Below are 17,082 nucleotides of genomic sequence, written 5' to 3'. Positions count from 1 at the left end.
AACAGAGCATCAGCCCTGGAGCCGTGAGTACCCGAACCCACTTCCGGCCCCATACACACAACAATCACCCAACCGCGTGACATGCAAGCCACCCGAACCCCACTGCCCTGCAAAAAACAAAAAAAAAGAAAACAAAAAAAGACCCAAAATAAATTAAAATAGTAATAATAGTAGGGGTGGCTGAGTGGTGGACAGAGCATTGGCCCTTGAGCCAGGAGCACCTGGGTCCAAATCTGGCCTCAGACACCCAATGATCACCCTGCTATGCTGCCCCAGGCAGGCTACCCAGCTCCATTTGCCCTGCACCCCCCCAAAAAAATAATAATAAAAAATGTGCTTGAGTCTTTGTTACAACACCAACAACTCTGTCGCGGGTGGATCACATTCTTTATGATAAGTCCATGGCAAAAGTTACTTCCATATTTTTCCACCATTGCCATTGCTGATCGCAACTCCCTCCTTTCTTATTTCTCCACTACCATGTACTATATTTTCTCTCTCCTTTCACTGACTCTGCTGTAGGGTCGCTGAGTGGCGCAGCAGACAGATCCCTGGCTCTGGGGCCAAGAGGCCGTGAGCCCCACTACCACCCCTTAGGCCCAGAATCCACCTGGCCCTATGGTCCCGGACAGGCCATCCAATCCCAGCCCCTTGCAAGAAGTAAAAAAGAAAATGTGTTATATCTGACCACACTCCCCCCATGGTCCATCCTTTCTTCCTTCATTCACATCCCCACCCCTTCCCCCTGCCCCCCCCTCTCCTTCTTACTCCAGATGTCTGCACCCCATTGAGTATATATGCTGTTTCCTCTCCTAACCACCTCTGATGAAAGTGAAATTTCCCTCATTCCCCCTTGCCTTCCCCCCTTCCATATCATTGCAATAGCTCATTGTAATAAAGAAAAATCTTATTATATGAAATATCTTGGCCCATTCCCCCTCTCCTGTTTCTTTCTCCCATTACATTTCCCTTTTTTTCTATTGACTCCATTTTTACACCATATTTTATCTTCGAATTCAGCTTTCTCCTGTGCTTCAACTATAAAAGCTCCCTCTACCAGCTCTATTAACTGAGAAGATTCATATAAGTATTATCAATGTCATTTTTCTATACCGGAATACATACAGTTCATCATCATCAAGTCCCTCATATTTTCCCCCTCTCCTCCAATCTCTATGCTTCACCTGAGTCCTGTATCTGAAGATGAAACCTTCTGTTCAGCTCTGGCCATTCCAACAGGAACATTTGAAATTCCCCTGGTTGACTGAAAGTCCATCTTTTTCCCTGGAAGAGGACATTCAGCCTTGCTGGGTAGTTCATTCTTGGCTGCATTCTAAGCTCTTTTGCTTTCCGGTATATTATGTTCCAATCCCTACGAGCTTCCAGTGTAGTTGCTGCTAAGTCCTGTGTGATCCTGACTGCAGCTCCACGATATTTGAACTGTGTCCTTCTGGTTGCTTGTAATATTTTCTCTTTGACTTGGGAGTTCTGGAACTTGCCTATAATATTCCTAGGGGTTGGTTTTTTGGGATCTCTTTCTCGGGGGGATTGGTGAATTCTCTCCATTTCTATTTTGCCCTCTGCTTCTAGAATATCAGGGCAATTTTCCTGTAGTAATTCTTTGAAAATGATGTCAAGGCTCTTTTCCTGATCATGACTTTCAGGTATTCCAATAATTTTTAAATTATCTTTCCTAAGTCTGTTTTCCATATCAGTTTTTTCAATGAGATATTTCACATTTTGTTCTAATTTTTCATTGTTTTGGTTTTGAAGTATTGATCCCTGATTTCTGGTAAATTCATCAATCTCACTGAATTCTATTCTTTGTCTGAAGGATTTGTTCTCCTCAGAGAGTTTTCTTATTTCTTTTTCCATCTAGCCAATTTTGCTTTTTAAAGCATTCTCCTCAATAACTTTTTGAACTGTTTTATCCATTTGACCTAAACTGGTTTTTAGCATGCTATTTTCTTCAGCATTTATTTGGATTTCCTTGACTAGGCTGCTGACTTCATTTTCATGTTTTTGCTGAATCTCTTTCCTTTCTTTTCCCAGTTTTTCTTCTAACTCCCTCATTTGATTTTCAAAGTCTTTTTTGAGCTCTGTCATAGCCTGAGCCCAATTTCTGTTTTTCTTGGAGTCTTTAGATGCAGGAGCTTGTGCTTCCTCATCTTCAGACTGAGTAATTTGATCCTTCTTGGGCTCATTTGCAAAATATTTCTCAATGGTGTTCCTCTTTTTTCTCTGCTTGCTCATTTTCCCAGCCTGAGCCTGGTTTTGGGGTGCTTCCTGAGCTTTTGGAACACAAGGATCTCAGTGTGAGGCTCTGTCCTTCCTCCTGGTCTGTGAATGACCATATGCGCTGAGGTGGGGGCCCCCTGCTGTTCTATTGGTGGGCCTAGACTGCAATCAGGATCTGAATGTAGTCAGAGCCCCAGAGTCGTGTTCCAGGGTCAGAGGACAGAGCTCTGCAGTCTCTCTTCACTCCCCTCCCTCAACTCAATGGGTTCATGCCCTGGGGGCTCCTGCTTAGGGCTCCACCTGCTTATGTTTCTTGGATCTGGACTGCCTTGGCCATGCTGCTCTCTGTGTGCCCTGAGGGCTGGGCTCCACGTGCTCACTCTGGCAGAGGTCCCCCGCTGTTCCCCCAATTTGTGCCTGGTGCTCCCCCGGGGTGTAGCTCAGGAAACTCCCCCCGCTGCTGTGAGCCCCAGCTCCCAGCACCCTGGTGCTGCCTCCAGGAGGCCAAAGTTCTTTCGCTCTGGCAGGCCACCCCTCCAGCAGGGCTGCCCCTCCGACCCCAGTGAGCAGTGCCTTTCTGCTTTTTTTCCAGGTTACCTTGAGTAGGAGAACTGCCTCATTGAGTCCCTCTGTGGGTTCTGTCTCTCGAAAATTTAGTTAGAGTCCTTAGCTTATGAGTTTTATGAGAGAGCACCTAAGATGCGATCCTTTCTTGTCACCATCTTGAATCACAGTTCTTCAGGGAGGGGAAAAGGGAGTAAGTATTTAAGGCACTCTACTAAGCACTTTACAATTGATCCCCACAACAATCCTGGGAGATAGGTGCTCTTTATTTTCATTTTCATTTGAGAAAACTGAGTTGAGTGACTTGCCCCCAGGGTCACACAATGTAATGGTCTGAGGCTGGATTTGAACTTAGGTCTTCCTGACTCCAGGTCCAGGGCTTTTATTTCCTGAACCATTTAGCAGCCTCTCAGTCATCTCATGACATTAATATTTGTAATAAGGAAATGTCTATTTTTTTATTCTGTTGTGAATTTTTAATTTAATAAAAGAGACAGACTTTTGCTGAAGCCTTACCATCAGTTCAGGAAAGGATTTTCTGTGCATCTTTTTTTTTTTAAGGTTTTTGCAAGGCAAATGGGGTTAAGTGGCTTGCCCAAGGCCACAAAGCTAGGTAATTATTAAGTGTCTGAGACTGGATTTGAACCCAGGTACTCCTGACTCCAGGGCTGGTGCTTTAATCCACTGAGCCACCTAGCCACCTCATTCTGTGCAGCTTTTTATTTTTGATAGTGGCAAGTATGAACAGGTTCTGGGATAGGTTATCATTGATTGAGATCATTTTAGCTAATAAAGTAAGTAGCTCATGTATGGTCCAAAAAATTCATGAGTAATTAGTCAATCCATAAGGATCTAGTGACTGTCTACTAAGTATAAGAATAGCAGTTAATACCAGACCTTACCTGGGGCAAACGTTCTGTAGATAATTGGTTGAATGAATTGCTCATCATTAGTAGACTTTGTGAGGGCATACCCATATACCCCCTGGTCTCAAGGAATTTATAATGGGGCGTATAAAACAAGTTCATGGAATAGCTAGAGAGAAATATTGCTAGAGAGCTAATGAAAAACATTGAGCAGGGGACCTACCCCTCAAGTGGTGAGAACACTATCAATGGGGACTAGTGCCTTTAGAAAAAGAAGGCAATGAGCACAATTGAAATTGGGAGAATGAAGATATCATAATGCTATTTTTTTCTAGTTAAGATAGCCCTGGGCTGCTTTTCAGTTTTGGTGGGATTGGAAGGTTTGTCTTTTCTTTAATTCCTCAAACCATTACTTATCCCTCTTAGTATGGTTAACTAGTTAAGCCAAAAGTCTAGACTTTAAACTTATTATAGATTTTTACTTAAACTTCAAAATTTAATTTAAAAAATTTTCAATATGGAAGCACTGTTACTTGGGTGCTTTCCTTGAGCCAATTAGTAATATCTGTATTTCCATTCCAGGCTCATTCTATCTGCGTGGCTTCATACAAAGAACTCAGTGCTGAAGCTGCTAAGACAGGTTTCTTGCTAGCTAAAGCTTATGCCACATCTGGAGAACCACAACATAGGGGTATGTAGGTGAGATGGTTTTATATTTAGCATAATTTTCCAAATATAGCATGTACTCACCTTTTAGAAAAGAAACTCCTTTTAAACATGTGACCATTACATTTGGTTACAAATTATATTTAAACAGTAGTAAATGACTATAGTAATCTACTGTTTGACAAACCCAAAGACATTAGTTTCTGGGATAAGAATTCCCTGTTTCACAAAAATTGTTGGGAAAACTGGAAAATAATATGGCAAAAACTAGGCACAGACCCACATTTCACACCCTATACCAAAATAAGGTCAAAACGGTTATAGGATTTAGACTTAAAGAATAATATCCATAGACTAATTAATAAATCAAGAAATAACTATCAGAAAGGGGGGGAAATTTATGACCAGAGAGGAATTAGAGTACATTATAAATTGCAAAATGAATGATTTAAATCAAAAAGATTTTGCACTAATAAAACTAATGCTTTAAGATTAGAAAGAAAACAGAAAGCTGGGAAACAATTGTCACAGCTAGGGGTTCTGATAAAGGTCTCACTTTTAAAATTTATAGAGAATTGAGTAGAATTTTTAAGGGTATGGGTCATTCCCCAATTGCTAAATGGTCAAAGGATGTGAACAGGCAATTTTCAAATGAAGAAATTAAAGTTGTACAAAATCATATGAAAAAATTTTCTAAATCATTATTGATTAGATAAATGCAAATTAAAACTATGAGGTTCCACCTCACACCTATCAGATTGTCTAAGATGACAAAATGGGAAAACAATTTATGTTGGTGAGATTGTGGGAGGATTGGGACATTAATGCATTATTGGTGGAGTTGTGAAATGATTCAAGCATTCTGGAGAACAATATGAAACTATGTCCAAAGAACAATAAAAAGAACCCATGCCCAAAGAACAACAACAACAACAACAACAAAAACCTAATAAAACTGATCATACCCTTTGACCCAGCAGTCAATACTAGGCCTATATCCAGAAGAAATCATAAAATATGGGAAAAGTCCCATATGTTCCAAAATAATTCATAGCAGCTCTTTTTGTAATGGCAAAGAATTGGAAGTTGAAGGGATGCCCAACAAGTTATGGTATAAGAATGTGATGGAATACTGTTGTTCTATAAGAAATCATGAGTGGTCAAACTCTAGAGAAGCATGGAATAACTTAAAGGATTTGCTGTTGAGTAAAGGGAGCAGAACAAGAGAATATAGCACATATTAACAACATTGTGAATTGACCAACTTTGAAGGATGCAGCTCCTTTCCTCAGTTCAGAGAGCTAGGACAACCCTGGGAGACCTGTTATGTACAATAATGCTATATACATTCAGAGGAGGAAAAACAAAACAAAACAAAAACAAACTTATAGAATCTGAATGAACTCTTATGTTCACTTTTTAAAAATTTCTCTTCTGTTTTTCTTTCCTATCTCATGGCTTTCTTTCTTTTCCTTTAATACATATTCCTCATAAAGAAAATGACTAATTGTAAACATGTTAAACACAAATGTATATGTACAAAATTCACCAGACTGTTTGTTGTTGAGGGGAGGGAGTGTGGGAAGGGGTGGGAGGAAAATTTTGTAACTTATAAATAAGCATATGTATGTGGATAAATGTTGAAAAACTTTCATAACATGTAATTGGAAAATAAGATAAAATATCAATTGGGGAAAAACAAATATTTAAAGTAGAGTAAGGACAGAGGTTTGGACAGATTATATTTAAATAAGATTTTTTAAGGAAATCTAATGAATTAACATATAAGAAGGAAAGCAATAAGAAGTTAAATATAAGCATATATTTAAAATACTCAAATCCAGAGCTTGAACAAAATTGTTGCCAGTTTTATGTTGCTGAAACTTTAAGCACTATGTATCCAGACATTGTAATAAGGGTTTTTGGTATTACATACATTGCAAGGAAAAACCTATTGGTAGGTTTTTTTTAGGTATCGATTACTCCTTTATATAGTCTAATTCTTTGATTTCTATTCCTTTTATTTCCTTAAGCATTCAGCACCATTCACCATGATAATCAGATTGTTAATGGGAGATAATTTAGTTCTGCACAACTGTGAATTTTACATTGGAGAGGGAGAGCAGATCAAGATAGTATTCCATTTGTTTGGTGACAAAATTTAAAAATACTGTATTCTCTGCTCCTACACTGTAAGCTAATACAAAGTATTTACCTCTCCCTAGTTCCATGGACCAAGAAATCATATCATTCACAAATGGGAGAGGAAATACACTTGAAGTAGTTGAACTCCATCTGAACTTGTCTTATGTAAAAATAAGATATCAGATTTTGTGAAGAATATAGTTTTAAAGTCAATGGAAAAGACATCTTTATATTTTCACTTTATTTTAGTAGACATGGGAGGGTAGAGTAAATGTTTCATTCTGAGAAACTCACTGAATACTGTTTTCCAATAAATTTGCTCTTTTTTCCTTCATATTCATGCACACATGGGGTAGTATAAACTTTTTATGTTAGTTTCTGACTGTGGTATGGTTTTATTATTTATTATTCTGTGTATCCTTAGTGTATTCATACAGTGGGTATTGTTTTAAAGAACAAAAATGTTCATGTCTGTAGAGTTGAGTAATTTCAATTTTTTATATAATAAAATTTGGTGAGTAAATTTGAGTTTGAAACTTAAGCCAGAATTGTCCTTTTGCAATAATCCTAGATAATAGTTTAATATCTTTACTACTTGATGTTAACTTTACTTAAAAAATTAGCCTCCTTACACTTAAGAATTCCATATACCTTTACTCTGAGGAACCATGGAATTGTGAGAATCCCTAAGCATGAGTTTTCCTTATAGAAAAAATTTGATGTTATGGTCTCTGAAGCCTTGACTGAACTCTGCCCAACAACTGTTCCATTTCTTTTCAGATGCTGCTCAACTGTATTTTACAAGCAGCCTCAAGGCATACCAAGCTTCGTTGGGCCCAGATAACTATCAAACAATGTGTGCCACTGAGGAATTCAGCAAATGGCTTCTCCAAATTGGAGAAAAACAGGTAATCATGAAAGAAGAGTTGTAAATCTTGATATCTCTCAAATTTACTTTTAGTTGACTCTCAGAATCTTAGAACTAGAAGGGAGTGGTGATGGTGGTGAAAGAAGAACCTTTTAATTATCATCATCCACATCAGTTATGGTAAAACATTCATTAAACTAGAGTTGTAGAACAAAAAGGAACTTTAAGGATCATTTGATGGACCAACACCTCTCTCCATTATTTTACAGAGAAGCCAAAGGAGGTCAGAAGACTCACTTCAGGTCACATACAATCAGAACCAGAATCATGGCCTCCCAGCCTAGGCTGTTTGTTCTATCTCCTAGACAATGTCTTTTGGGTGACATGTAATCTGAGGGATACCAGGAAGTTACTCTTTACTCAAAAATATTTCTGCTGAAATCAATCATATCCTGTTTCTGTCCTGTAAAATACAAGTTCCATGAAGGCAGGGATCATTTTTTTTTAAGTCTTTGTATTCTCAGTGCCTGGCATAAATTTCTTGTAATATAGTCACTTGATAAATATTTTAAAAAGTTTAATTGAAAGATCTATTTCAAAAACCTGTATAGACCATTTTATGAAAATGAAAAAAGTAATGTTTCCCTCAACCATTTGGTTTTGACCATATTTTTTCTTTTTCCATTCCTTTGTTATCCCCACCCCCATGAGATTCCTATAAAAAGGTCCTCAGTGCTTTTAAAGAGAATTTTACAGGGGGTGGCTAGTTGGTGCAATGGATAGAGCACCGCTCCTGGGTTCAAATCCAGCCTCAGACACTTAATAATTACCTAGCTGTGTGGCCTTAGGCAAGCCACTTAACCCCACTGCCTTGCAGAGAGAGAGAGAGAGAGAGAGAGAGAGAGAATGTAACTTCTCCTATGGATTTTCTTGGTATTTTCTCTGTATGATCCAACTACTCTTCCCTATCTGATCTTTAATGTCAATACAGCTTCCTTTGGTACATGGGGGACTAAGGTTTTAGATTCCATATGGTTACTGAAATCATAGCTTCTTTGTTATTGAAAATAGATTATAAAACCATTCACAATTTATTTCTTTTTTTTCCATTTGTTTTCTTCCTCATGGTTTCTTCTATTAATGCTCCTGGAATGGTGTGGCTTATTTGGGCGGTATAGTTTTCCAATACGAAATACTTGGTCATTTTGACATTTGATTTTTTTTATGAAGTGATCTGGTAGTAATTTTCTGCCATGCTTTGTATTTTACAAATGAATTTGTTTTCTAAACCAGTGTAGCCTTTGGCTTCCTTGTCTGTCTAGAAAGGAGAATAAAGTGTTTGCTAATATTAAACTTTTGCAGGAAATAGTAATGATAATATAAATAGCTGTCTTTTTTCATTTATGGCTTGTTTGAATAAATCAGGCTGAGTTTATAGAATTATTTACAATTTTTCTCTTTTTTATCCTTTGTCATAATCTGTTATTGATTATGGCTTTTGCTCTAATGTTCTGACAACATGCAGAGAGGAGGGCTGATTCTAATTTGATTCCCTGGTCCAGTTAACAAGTCAGTTCCTGTAAAGATATAGTTTCATTTTTTTATGATGTTTTGTGCTCCCATATCCTTCTCTGCCCAGCTGTCTTCAGATAAAAATATTCATAGGTATGGAGTTCTCAGTAGTCTTTGAGCTATTTTGTTTCTCAAACCTGAGTCAAAATTCCCAACTTATGTCTTATAATTCTTTTTGTTTGTTTTTTTCAAGACAATGGAGTTAGATGACATGCCAAGGTCATACAGGGAATTATTAAGTGTCTGAGGCTGGATTTGAACTCAGGTCTTTCTGACTCCAGGGCTGGTACTCTATCCACTGTGCCACCTAACTACCACAGGTTTTAAAATTCTTGCCAGTCCCTACCTTCTCATTATGAAATCATTACCATCCATCAAAATCAACTTAGTTTGGAATTTTATAAAATTTTACCTCTTCATCTCCTCTATAGCATATCAGATTTAAATATTAGAATTTTAAAAATACTCCTAAAACTTGAAACATAAACTACAGTCATCTCACAATAATTTTTTTCTTCCAACAAGTACTGAAAGACAAGATAATCAAATTGCCTATATTATTTTTGAGAATAAGATGATACCAATGATGAGGAGTCCTATTTGCCTCTCCAAAAAAAATCTGTAGCCACCCTTCTATTTAGCTGTATGTTTATTTTGATTACTTAATTACAAGATTGTTATTAATAATGTAGTTCAATTCTTCCAATAATATATCTAATTATTAGTCTTGAGACTTAGCATCTTCTGCTTTCTTTTTCATTACTACAAAATCATCCCTATGGAACTAAAAGGGAACATTTCACAGGATTAAGGATCATTTTATTTCATAGATTTATTCTTGAGTATCTAGAATGCTGTATATAGCTCAGTCATTCCTCAAACAACAGAGTGTGGTACCAGAAACTGCTCTTAAAATCTTTCCAACATATTAGAGCCTGTGGCCACTGTGAAACTATATATGACTCTAAGGAGGTAGGAGGTTTTAGGCAGAATCAGATGGAAGAGAATTTTCTTCTTAGTGGTAAGGGCCCTCCAGATGCTCTTTTTTGTGTGGATATTATTCTGACTTCATCAAACTTTAGAACATTATCTCTTAAATGAAAGATCTCCATGATCCAGCAAAAGAAGTTGCCTTTAATAATCTTTAGAGAAAAAAAAAACAAATAGGTAAATTTAAATGGTCTATTTTCCAGACATGCAGTTGGGTGGCCAATCCATTAAGTTAATATGTCAGTAAATAAGTTGAGAACAAACATTGCAAATGGACAATGAATGGATGGGCTGTGACTGTAAGTAACAAACTGCTTTAAATGAGCCAAAGTTGCTCCCTAGTACAAAAGCCTGACTTCCAAAAAAAATGTTTATTGATACCTTTTTATAACAGTCATTTCCCAATATGTCTTTTCTGAATATTCCTTCATAATAAATAGCAAAACCAACAGACAACTCTTATCTGTCAGCCAGCATTCAAGAATATGATTATGTGTGTTGTTTTTAAAATATAAATTCTGTTTAATCACAAACCTTGGAATACTGCAATCTCTGAAGACTCAAATTTTCAGGTAATCCAGAAGGGTAATGGAAAAGCACATAAAAGATAAAAGTTAGCTGCAGCATATTTTCCAGGAAATATGAAAGATGTGGAATCTGGAATCACATCAAAAAACTCTTGTGATAGAAAAGGAGGTGATCAAGATAAATGTTGAGAAGGAGGGATGATAGACAATTGGATTGTGGATTCAGTGGAATCCACAAAAATATAAAAAGATCTAATAGAAAGCCCCCAACATCTTAGATAAATTCTTTTTTGAGAAGGATCTAAGGAGAACACAGACAAGGATTTTAAGGTTTGAAGGCATGGTGTCCATGTATCTGCAGCAATTGGAGGAAGATCTGCATTGATGAGCTTACAAGTCATTAAAGTGCTATAGCTCAGGATGCTTATGAATGTAATAGAAATTTTTTGTTGAGAGCAATGAATATTCATTCCATCACTGATAAGGGCTTCAATCCTGCTAGATCTAGGACTTGGCCTTTGTCTTTTCATCTATAGTAGCCATTTTTCATGTCACAAACTCACAAATTGCAGTATATTAGACACTTGTATGAGGCAGTTGCCTTAATTACAGTTTGTTTTTGTTGTTGTAAAGTCAGTTTAGCCATATCAGACTTTTATAACGCCCTTTGGGGTTATCTGAGTTACTGGAATGGTTTGCCATTTCCTTCTCCAGCTCTTTTGACAGATGAGAAAACTGAGGCAGACACAGAATTAAGTGATTTGCTCAGCTTGTAACTGTCTGAGGTTGGATTTGAACTCAGGTCTTCCTGATTCCAAGCCTAGTGTTCTATTTATTGTGCCACTTAGATGTCCTTTAATTAACAATACTCTAAAAACATATTGTCATGGGGGTGAAGAATTTGTTCCACTGACACAGATCAAAACCCACCCCTCAAGGACTTAAGAGATGATATTTGAGAAGGGACAGTGACTAAGTTATTTCCATCCTGTTGAAAAGCTTTTAGGATTTATTTGGTCTGATCTGTAGACAAGACATATGGTCCATCCCTGCATCCTGATCTTGTTTGTATTATAGATATGATGATGAATCTGTAAGTTTAAGTTGTCTTAAACTCTAGTATAAATTTTAAATCCACAAGAACTTTACAAAAATATAAGTGATATAGTTGAGGATAGAGAGTATGAGAATTAACTGTTACCCAGATGATCTGATCACTGAACAGGCATAGGATTAAAAGAAAAAATTTGAAATACTGATTTAGAAAGTTCCTAAAATATACCCATTTTAGAGTTCTCAAGACTAGGAAAAAACTGTTCATACCCTTTAATTCAGTGATATAAGTAGTTTAGGTCTATATCCCAAAGAAATCAAAGGGGAAAGGGGTCTATATGTACAAACTATAATAGTTCAGAAGTGGAAAAGAATTGGAAACAAAAGTTATAATCTGAAGAATGGTTGGACAAATTATAGTATGTTAATGTGGTATGTAATATTATTGTGCAATAAGAAATGATAAAGGGGATAATTTCAGAGAAACCTGGGAAGACTTGTATAAATTAATGCAGAATGAAGCGAAGAACCAGGAGAACAATGTATATAATAACATTGTAAAGAAAACTACTTTGAAAGATTGAAAAATTTGGATCACAATAACCTATCACAATTCCAGAAGATTCTTGTTTTCTGTATAAGCCTGATAAGCAATGGATTCATAGTATTGACTGATATTAATTAATTGACTGATATTCAATTGGCAATGTTGAAAATTGTTTGCTTGACTATACGACTGTGCATATTAGATGTAATGGAAGATTTTTGTTTTAAATCTTGCTTTCTCAACTGAGAATGGAGTGGGGAAGAAGATAAAACATCTTATGAAAAAAAAATTTAAGTCAAGAAGTTCCTTAGATCTTGCAGAGTCTTCAGTGGGAATGAAGAACACTAGGGTTGCACCTAGCTCAGAATATATTTATCTCACCCAGAAACCTAATATAAATAGCTTTAACATTTAATTATCGCCACTATAGTTTCTAAATGCAGGGTAGGGGGCTTAACAAGAGAGAGTGACCATTAGCCAAATACTGAAGAGAAATAGATTAAAAAGGAAAAGACCTACCAAAAGTCATTAGATTTATCAGTTTGAAAGTAAATTAGCAGTATTTAATACTGTATTTTAAACAATATATAAACAATATCTAGGCTACTAGGTGGCACTGTGGATATAACATTGGATCTGGAGATAGGAAGACCTGAGTTCAAATTTAACCTGAGACACTTATTATCTGAGTGTGACCCTAGGTAAATCACTTAATCTCTAAACGTTTGCCTTAATACACTAGAGAAGGAAATGGCAAACCACTTCATCTCTTTGCTAAGAAAACACAACTAGGTAATTATTGGCATGCTGTGGTCGATGGGGTTACAAAGAGTCACATATGACTGAATAAAACATAGGAAAAGAAACAGTGAAGAGATGAGCATGTTGTGAAGCAGTAGCTAAATGATGAAATGAATATCATGAAAAAAGTGCACTTTATTTGGGTGATAGCTTCTTAAAAAGTTTATGGTATATTGAATCTCTTAATAATTTGAATCTTATGTAAAATAGGCAGAAATTTTACTGTTAAAGGAATTCTGATTCATTTCAAAAGCAATTAATTAATTAATCTTTGATTTAATTCAGTTCACCAAACAAGACATGATGACATAAAGATCATAAAACATAGCAATTGTCTCTAGGGGTTTGCATTATAATGGGGATGCAGTAAGACAAACAGTTAATTCAAGTCAGAATGTGATAAGGGAAAAAAAGACTAGGCAAAATTGAAAGGAAATCATGTTTTTCTGGGGAGATTCAAGGAAAATATTGGAAGAGATGACACCTTAATAAGATGTTTTGAGATGTTCACTTACATTAAGGGAATAGCTGCTGAATAATAAACTCAGGATTTTATAACTTAAAAGATTATTATAAACCTCACTTTATAGATGAGGAAACAGAAGTCCAGCTGTTTTGTGGCAAAATCAGGACTGGAATTCAGGTCTGGTTTTGCTCAGGATGGCAGTTAAATAGCCTTTTGTGAGATGTGTAAGAAAATACAAAAAAGATTTTTAATCAGGCAGATACTTGTGGTATAATCAGAATAGCTCTGATTTAGAGTCTGAAGAGTTGCATTTGAATCTGGACTTCACCACTTACTCCTTGTGAAACCTTCAGCAAATCATTTCAGACTAGAGCCTCTCCAATCACTCTATTAAAAAAAATCCTATAAGCCCCCTTGCTTTTGAACATTGCTCTTCTTTTCATTTTATCAATCTCTACTACAACTCCAGTGAGTTGGTCACATTGTTTAATTGCCAAAAAGTACATTTGCCTAAACGACTTTTTTATGGAGAACTCATACAAGGCAAGCACTTAACATGGTGCTCAGAAGAAGCTATAGAAGGATACTCTAAAGGTCTCTCTTAAAGAACTTTGGAATTGATTGCATGACATGGAAGAACATAGCAAAGGATTGCCCAGCATGGCATGCCCATATCAAAAAAGGTGCTGTGTTAAATAAGCAAAGCAGAATTCCAATAGTTTAAAAGAAATGTGAGACATGCAAATTTAGAGATCTCCACACTATTTGTGGCAGACTTGTGGTGTAGTCTTCCAAATTCATATTGGTTTGATCAGATAGTCAGATACATTGTTGTACTTTGACCCCAACACAGGATAACATTTTGGTTCTCTTTGAGAACGAAGGACAAGCAACCAGCCATTGAATCTAGGCTGTTTTTATACTGTGATTTCTTGAGTGCCTTCCTTTTAATCATGGTTATTGTCTACTCAAAGGAAAAAATGAACACAAAGAATGTATTTTATTCCTGACCTTTTTACTTATAAGGCTCATGGGTTATCATCAGAAAGTTTGTCTAGAAGAACTGAACTTTTGACCCTTCTCTTGTATTCAAGGCAGAATTTTGTGGGCAAGAAAGCTTCCAATCATGAGATCACTTGTGACTGACCTAAAAACTAACCAACTTTTCACTTTCCTTCTTTCTCTGTAAAAAACATCAGGGATATCCTATAAAAACTCAACATTTATTTTAATTGAATTCAAACATTGCCATCCTAATTTGAAATGTGAAAATACTGTTTTCCCCACTATAGCGTAAAAACTGGCAATAAATTTTAAGTAACTGGCTAAAGTAAACAATTTTAAGTTAGCCACATTATTTCCCTGTTGGTAACACTCTCCAGATAATTAGAGGATAAACTTAAGGAAGCAGTGAGACAGGTTGATGAAGTTAGCTTGTTTTTATGTTTGAAGAAAATGAAGTACAAAAATTTGTGGAAATTTTGGTTAAGCATTCATAGCTGTCCCATACCAGAGGATAGCTCTTACGCTATTGGCCATGAAAAAAATCAACAACAGGGGTTGCGATTCACTTCTCACTAACTAGATTAGGTCTTCCTGGTCTTGAAATGGTGATGTGATGAATTTGAACGATGACTCAAACGTGTTGTATTTTAGAAACCAGGACATAGGGATTGTGGGATTTTGGAAAATCATTTAATATCTTTCAGGATACCATTTCTTCATCTTCAAAATGAAAGGTTGAAGTAGATGACCTGTCCCTTCTACTTGAAATCTTATAATAGATGAATAATCCAGAATACCATGACATACCAAATTGCATGCAGGCAGATACATTCAAAATCCTTTTAATATTTGATGGCATTCCTGACTCATGAAGATTTTTCTTTAATCTTCATCCAACTTTATTCCTTTTCCAATGTTTCAAACCTCTTCAAACAGACTGTGGCAAAATTATAGAACTCAGAAAAACAGCCTTGAACATTAGAGGAACATTTGGGAATCATATGCTTCTTCCTACAGGGTGTGATTTCCTACTAAGTAACATTTTAATCCCCCCCCCTTTAAAAATAGAACAAAACCAGAATTTAAAGCCTCTAGTTTTGTTGATTTGTTTGTTTTGGGGATAGGGGAGGGAGTTTCTACACTTTGAGAATAGCAAAGGCTATTCCAGATCCTTGAGAAGCATGGGAAAGAGCTAACTTTCTCTGGGATCTTAGTTATACCTTTCTCTAGAATTTTGAGGAATGAATTAATTGGCAGTCAGTGTGTTCCTTCAGATTCACCATACTAATGTCTTGTTTTCATTTCCTAGGAGGCTTATAAGCTTCTGAAGAACTCACTGAAGTCCCAACTGATGAGCTATGGTGACTATAGTGAGAAAGTGGCTGAAACTTTCTATATTCTGGGCAGCATCTGCCTAGCCAAGGGAGAAATAAGAAAAACCACTCAATTACTAAAAAAGGTAATTTTTTTTCATAGTAACGGATTAAGAATCTGTAGCACAAACCTCTAATATGGATGGTTTTGGAAGGTTGTTTATATATCCCTTTGACCTTTAGTGTTAAATCACTTAAATCACTCCATACTGAAAAATTTTTCTTGGTAATTCTAGGGACCTAATAGATTAAGTGACTTTTTTTCCCTATTAGAGAGGGGATTTTAGAACAAAAGATGCTAATAATATAGTTCCTCATCCTCTCCATCTCCTTTATCCTGCAAAACCAAGACTTTTCAAGAAAAAGCTAAAGATTCTCACAATTGGCAAATCCGACAGGAATTGGAATAAAAGGAAAATAAAAAGTGAAAGAAGGGGAGATTAAGGGTGTCATCTAGCCCAAACCAACCTTTAACCTGTGTTTTACTGGAGTTGAAAAGAGCAGACTAGAGATAGGAGAGTCAGGATTCAAACAGACCTTTAATTTCAAAGTGAGGGAAATAGCTTACTAGCAAGGAAGAGTTAGGGACAAAAGTTAGGGCCCTCCCCTTGTGGAGGAACCCGAGGCAATGATCTGAACCTTGATTTATATACTTGTAGCTAGTCAGAGTTAAACAGTTAGTGTAGCAACAATAGTGAAGCATAGCAGCAACAATAAGGTAAGGTCACTAGGGATAAAAAGCCATTCATTCCTAGCAAAGCTGAACCCTGATGGTGCTTGCTTGAGCTCAGGGACCATCAGTTCCTTTAGAGGGTGAGTGTAAAGGATTGTTGTTATTCCAAGATCAGGGTATAATTTGCTTTTCTGGTCCTTAGTTCTGGAAAATAGGTTATCTCTTAATAGTCTCTTGATAAGGGCTATTCAAATCACTTACACAGTTCCTTTTGTGTTCTCATCAACCTCAGGAGTCAGAAGCTTAAACTTCAAAGAAAGGTATAACCTTGATATATAAGGCAAATGATCTGAATTTATTGGAGATACAGATTAATTAGGATTTCTAGATTTAGAGACAGAAGAAAACCGAAGCTCAGGGAGATTTAAGATTGCACAGTGGCCAGGATTGGAAACTATGTTCTCTTGACTAAAACCCACAGCTTTTTTTTTCCATTGTGCAGTGGTTGGGACATTTTAAGTAAGAAAAATCATTTTAAAATGCTACATATTAGTGAATCACATTCATTAGCAAGTGGTAGCTTCTTCAACCTCTCTTTCCTTCTTTGTATTTAGTATCTTATTCTATTTTTCTCCCTCTGGAACATATTTGCATGTGACCTTTCCTTGTTCCTTTATATGAAGCCTTTAGATCTATATTATATGAAGCCTTTAGATCTATCTATATCT

General features: G+C 36.3%; 1 protein-coding gene across 4 annotated transcripts in view; it reads left to right on the top strand.

Moving 5' to 3' along the window:
- Nucleotides 1–17,082, top strand: part of TTC23L (tetratricopeptide repeat domain 23 like) — a 65,496-nt gene that overhangs the window by 26,548 nt on the left and 21,866 nt on the right. For 3 of the 4 annotated variants that reach the window (XM_074200639.1, XM_074200638.1, XM_074200641.1), the window contains 3 exons: nucleotides 4,251–4,359; nucleotides 7,260–7,387; nucleotides 15,618–15,767. In XM_074200639.1, coding sequence (XP_074056740.1) covers nucleotides 4,251–4,359; nucleotides 7,260–7,387; nucleotides 15,618–15,767 — 387 coding nt within the window. The remainder of the gene's footprint in view (nucleotides 1–4,250; nucleotides 4,360–7,259; nucleotides 7,388–15,617; nucleotides 15,768–17,082) is intronic. The other variant, XM_074200640.1, reaches the window with a different exon arrangement.

Source organism: Macrotis lagotis, chromosome X (assembly GCF_037893015.1).
Source record: "Macrotis lagotis isolate mMagLag1 chromosome X, bilby.v1.9.chrom.fasta, whole genome shotgun sequence".
Taxonomy (NCBI): Eukaryota; Metazoa; Chordata; class Mammalia; order Peramelemorphia; family Peramelidae; genus Macrotis; species Macrotis lagotis.
This window is presented reverse-complemented; position numbering and strand designations above follow the sequence as displayed.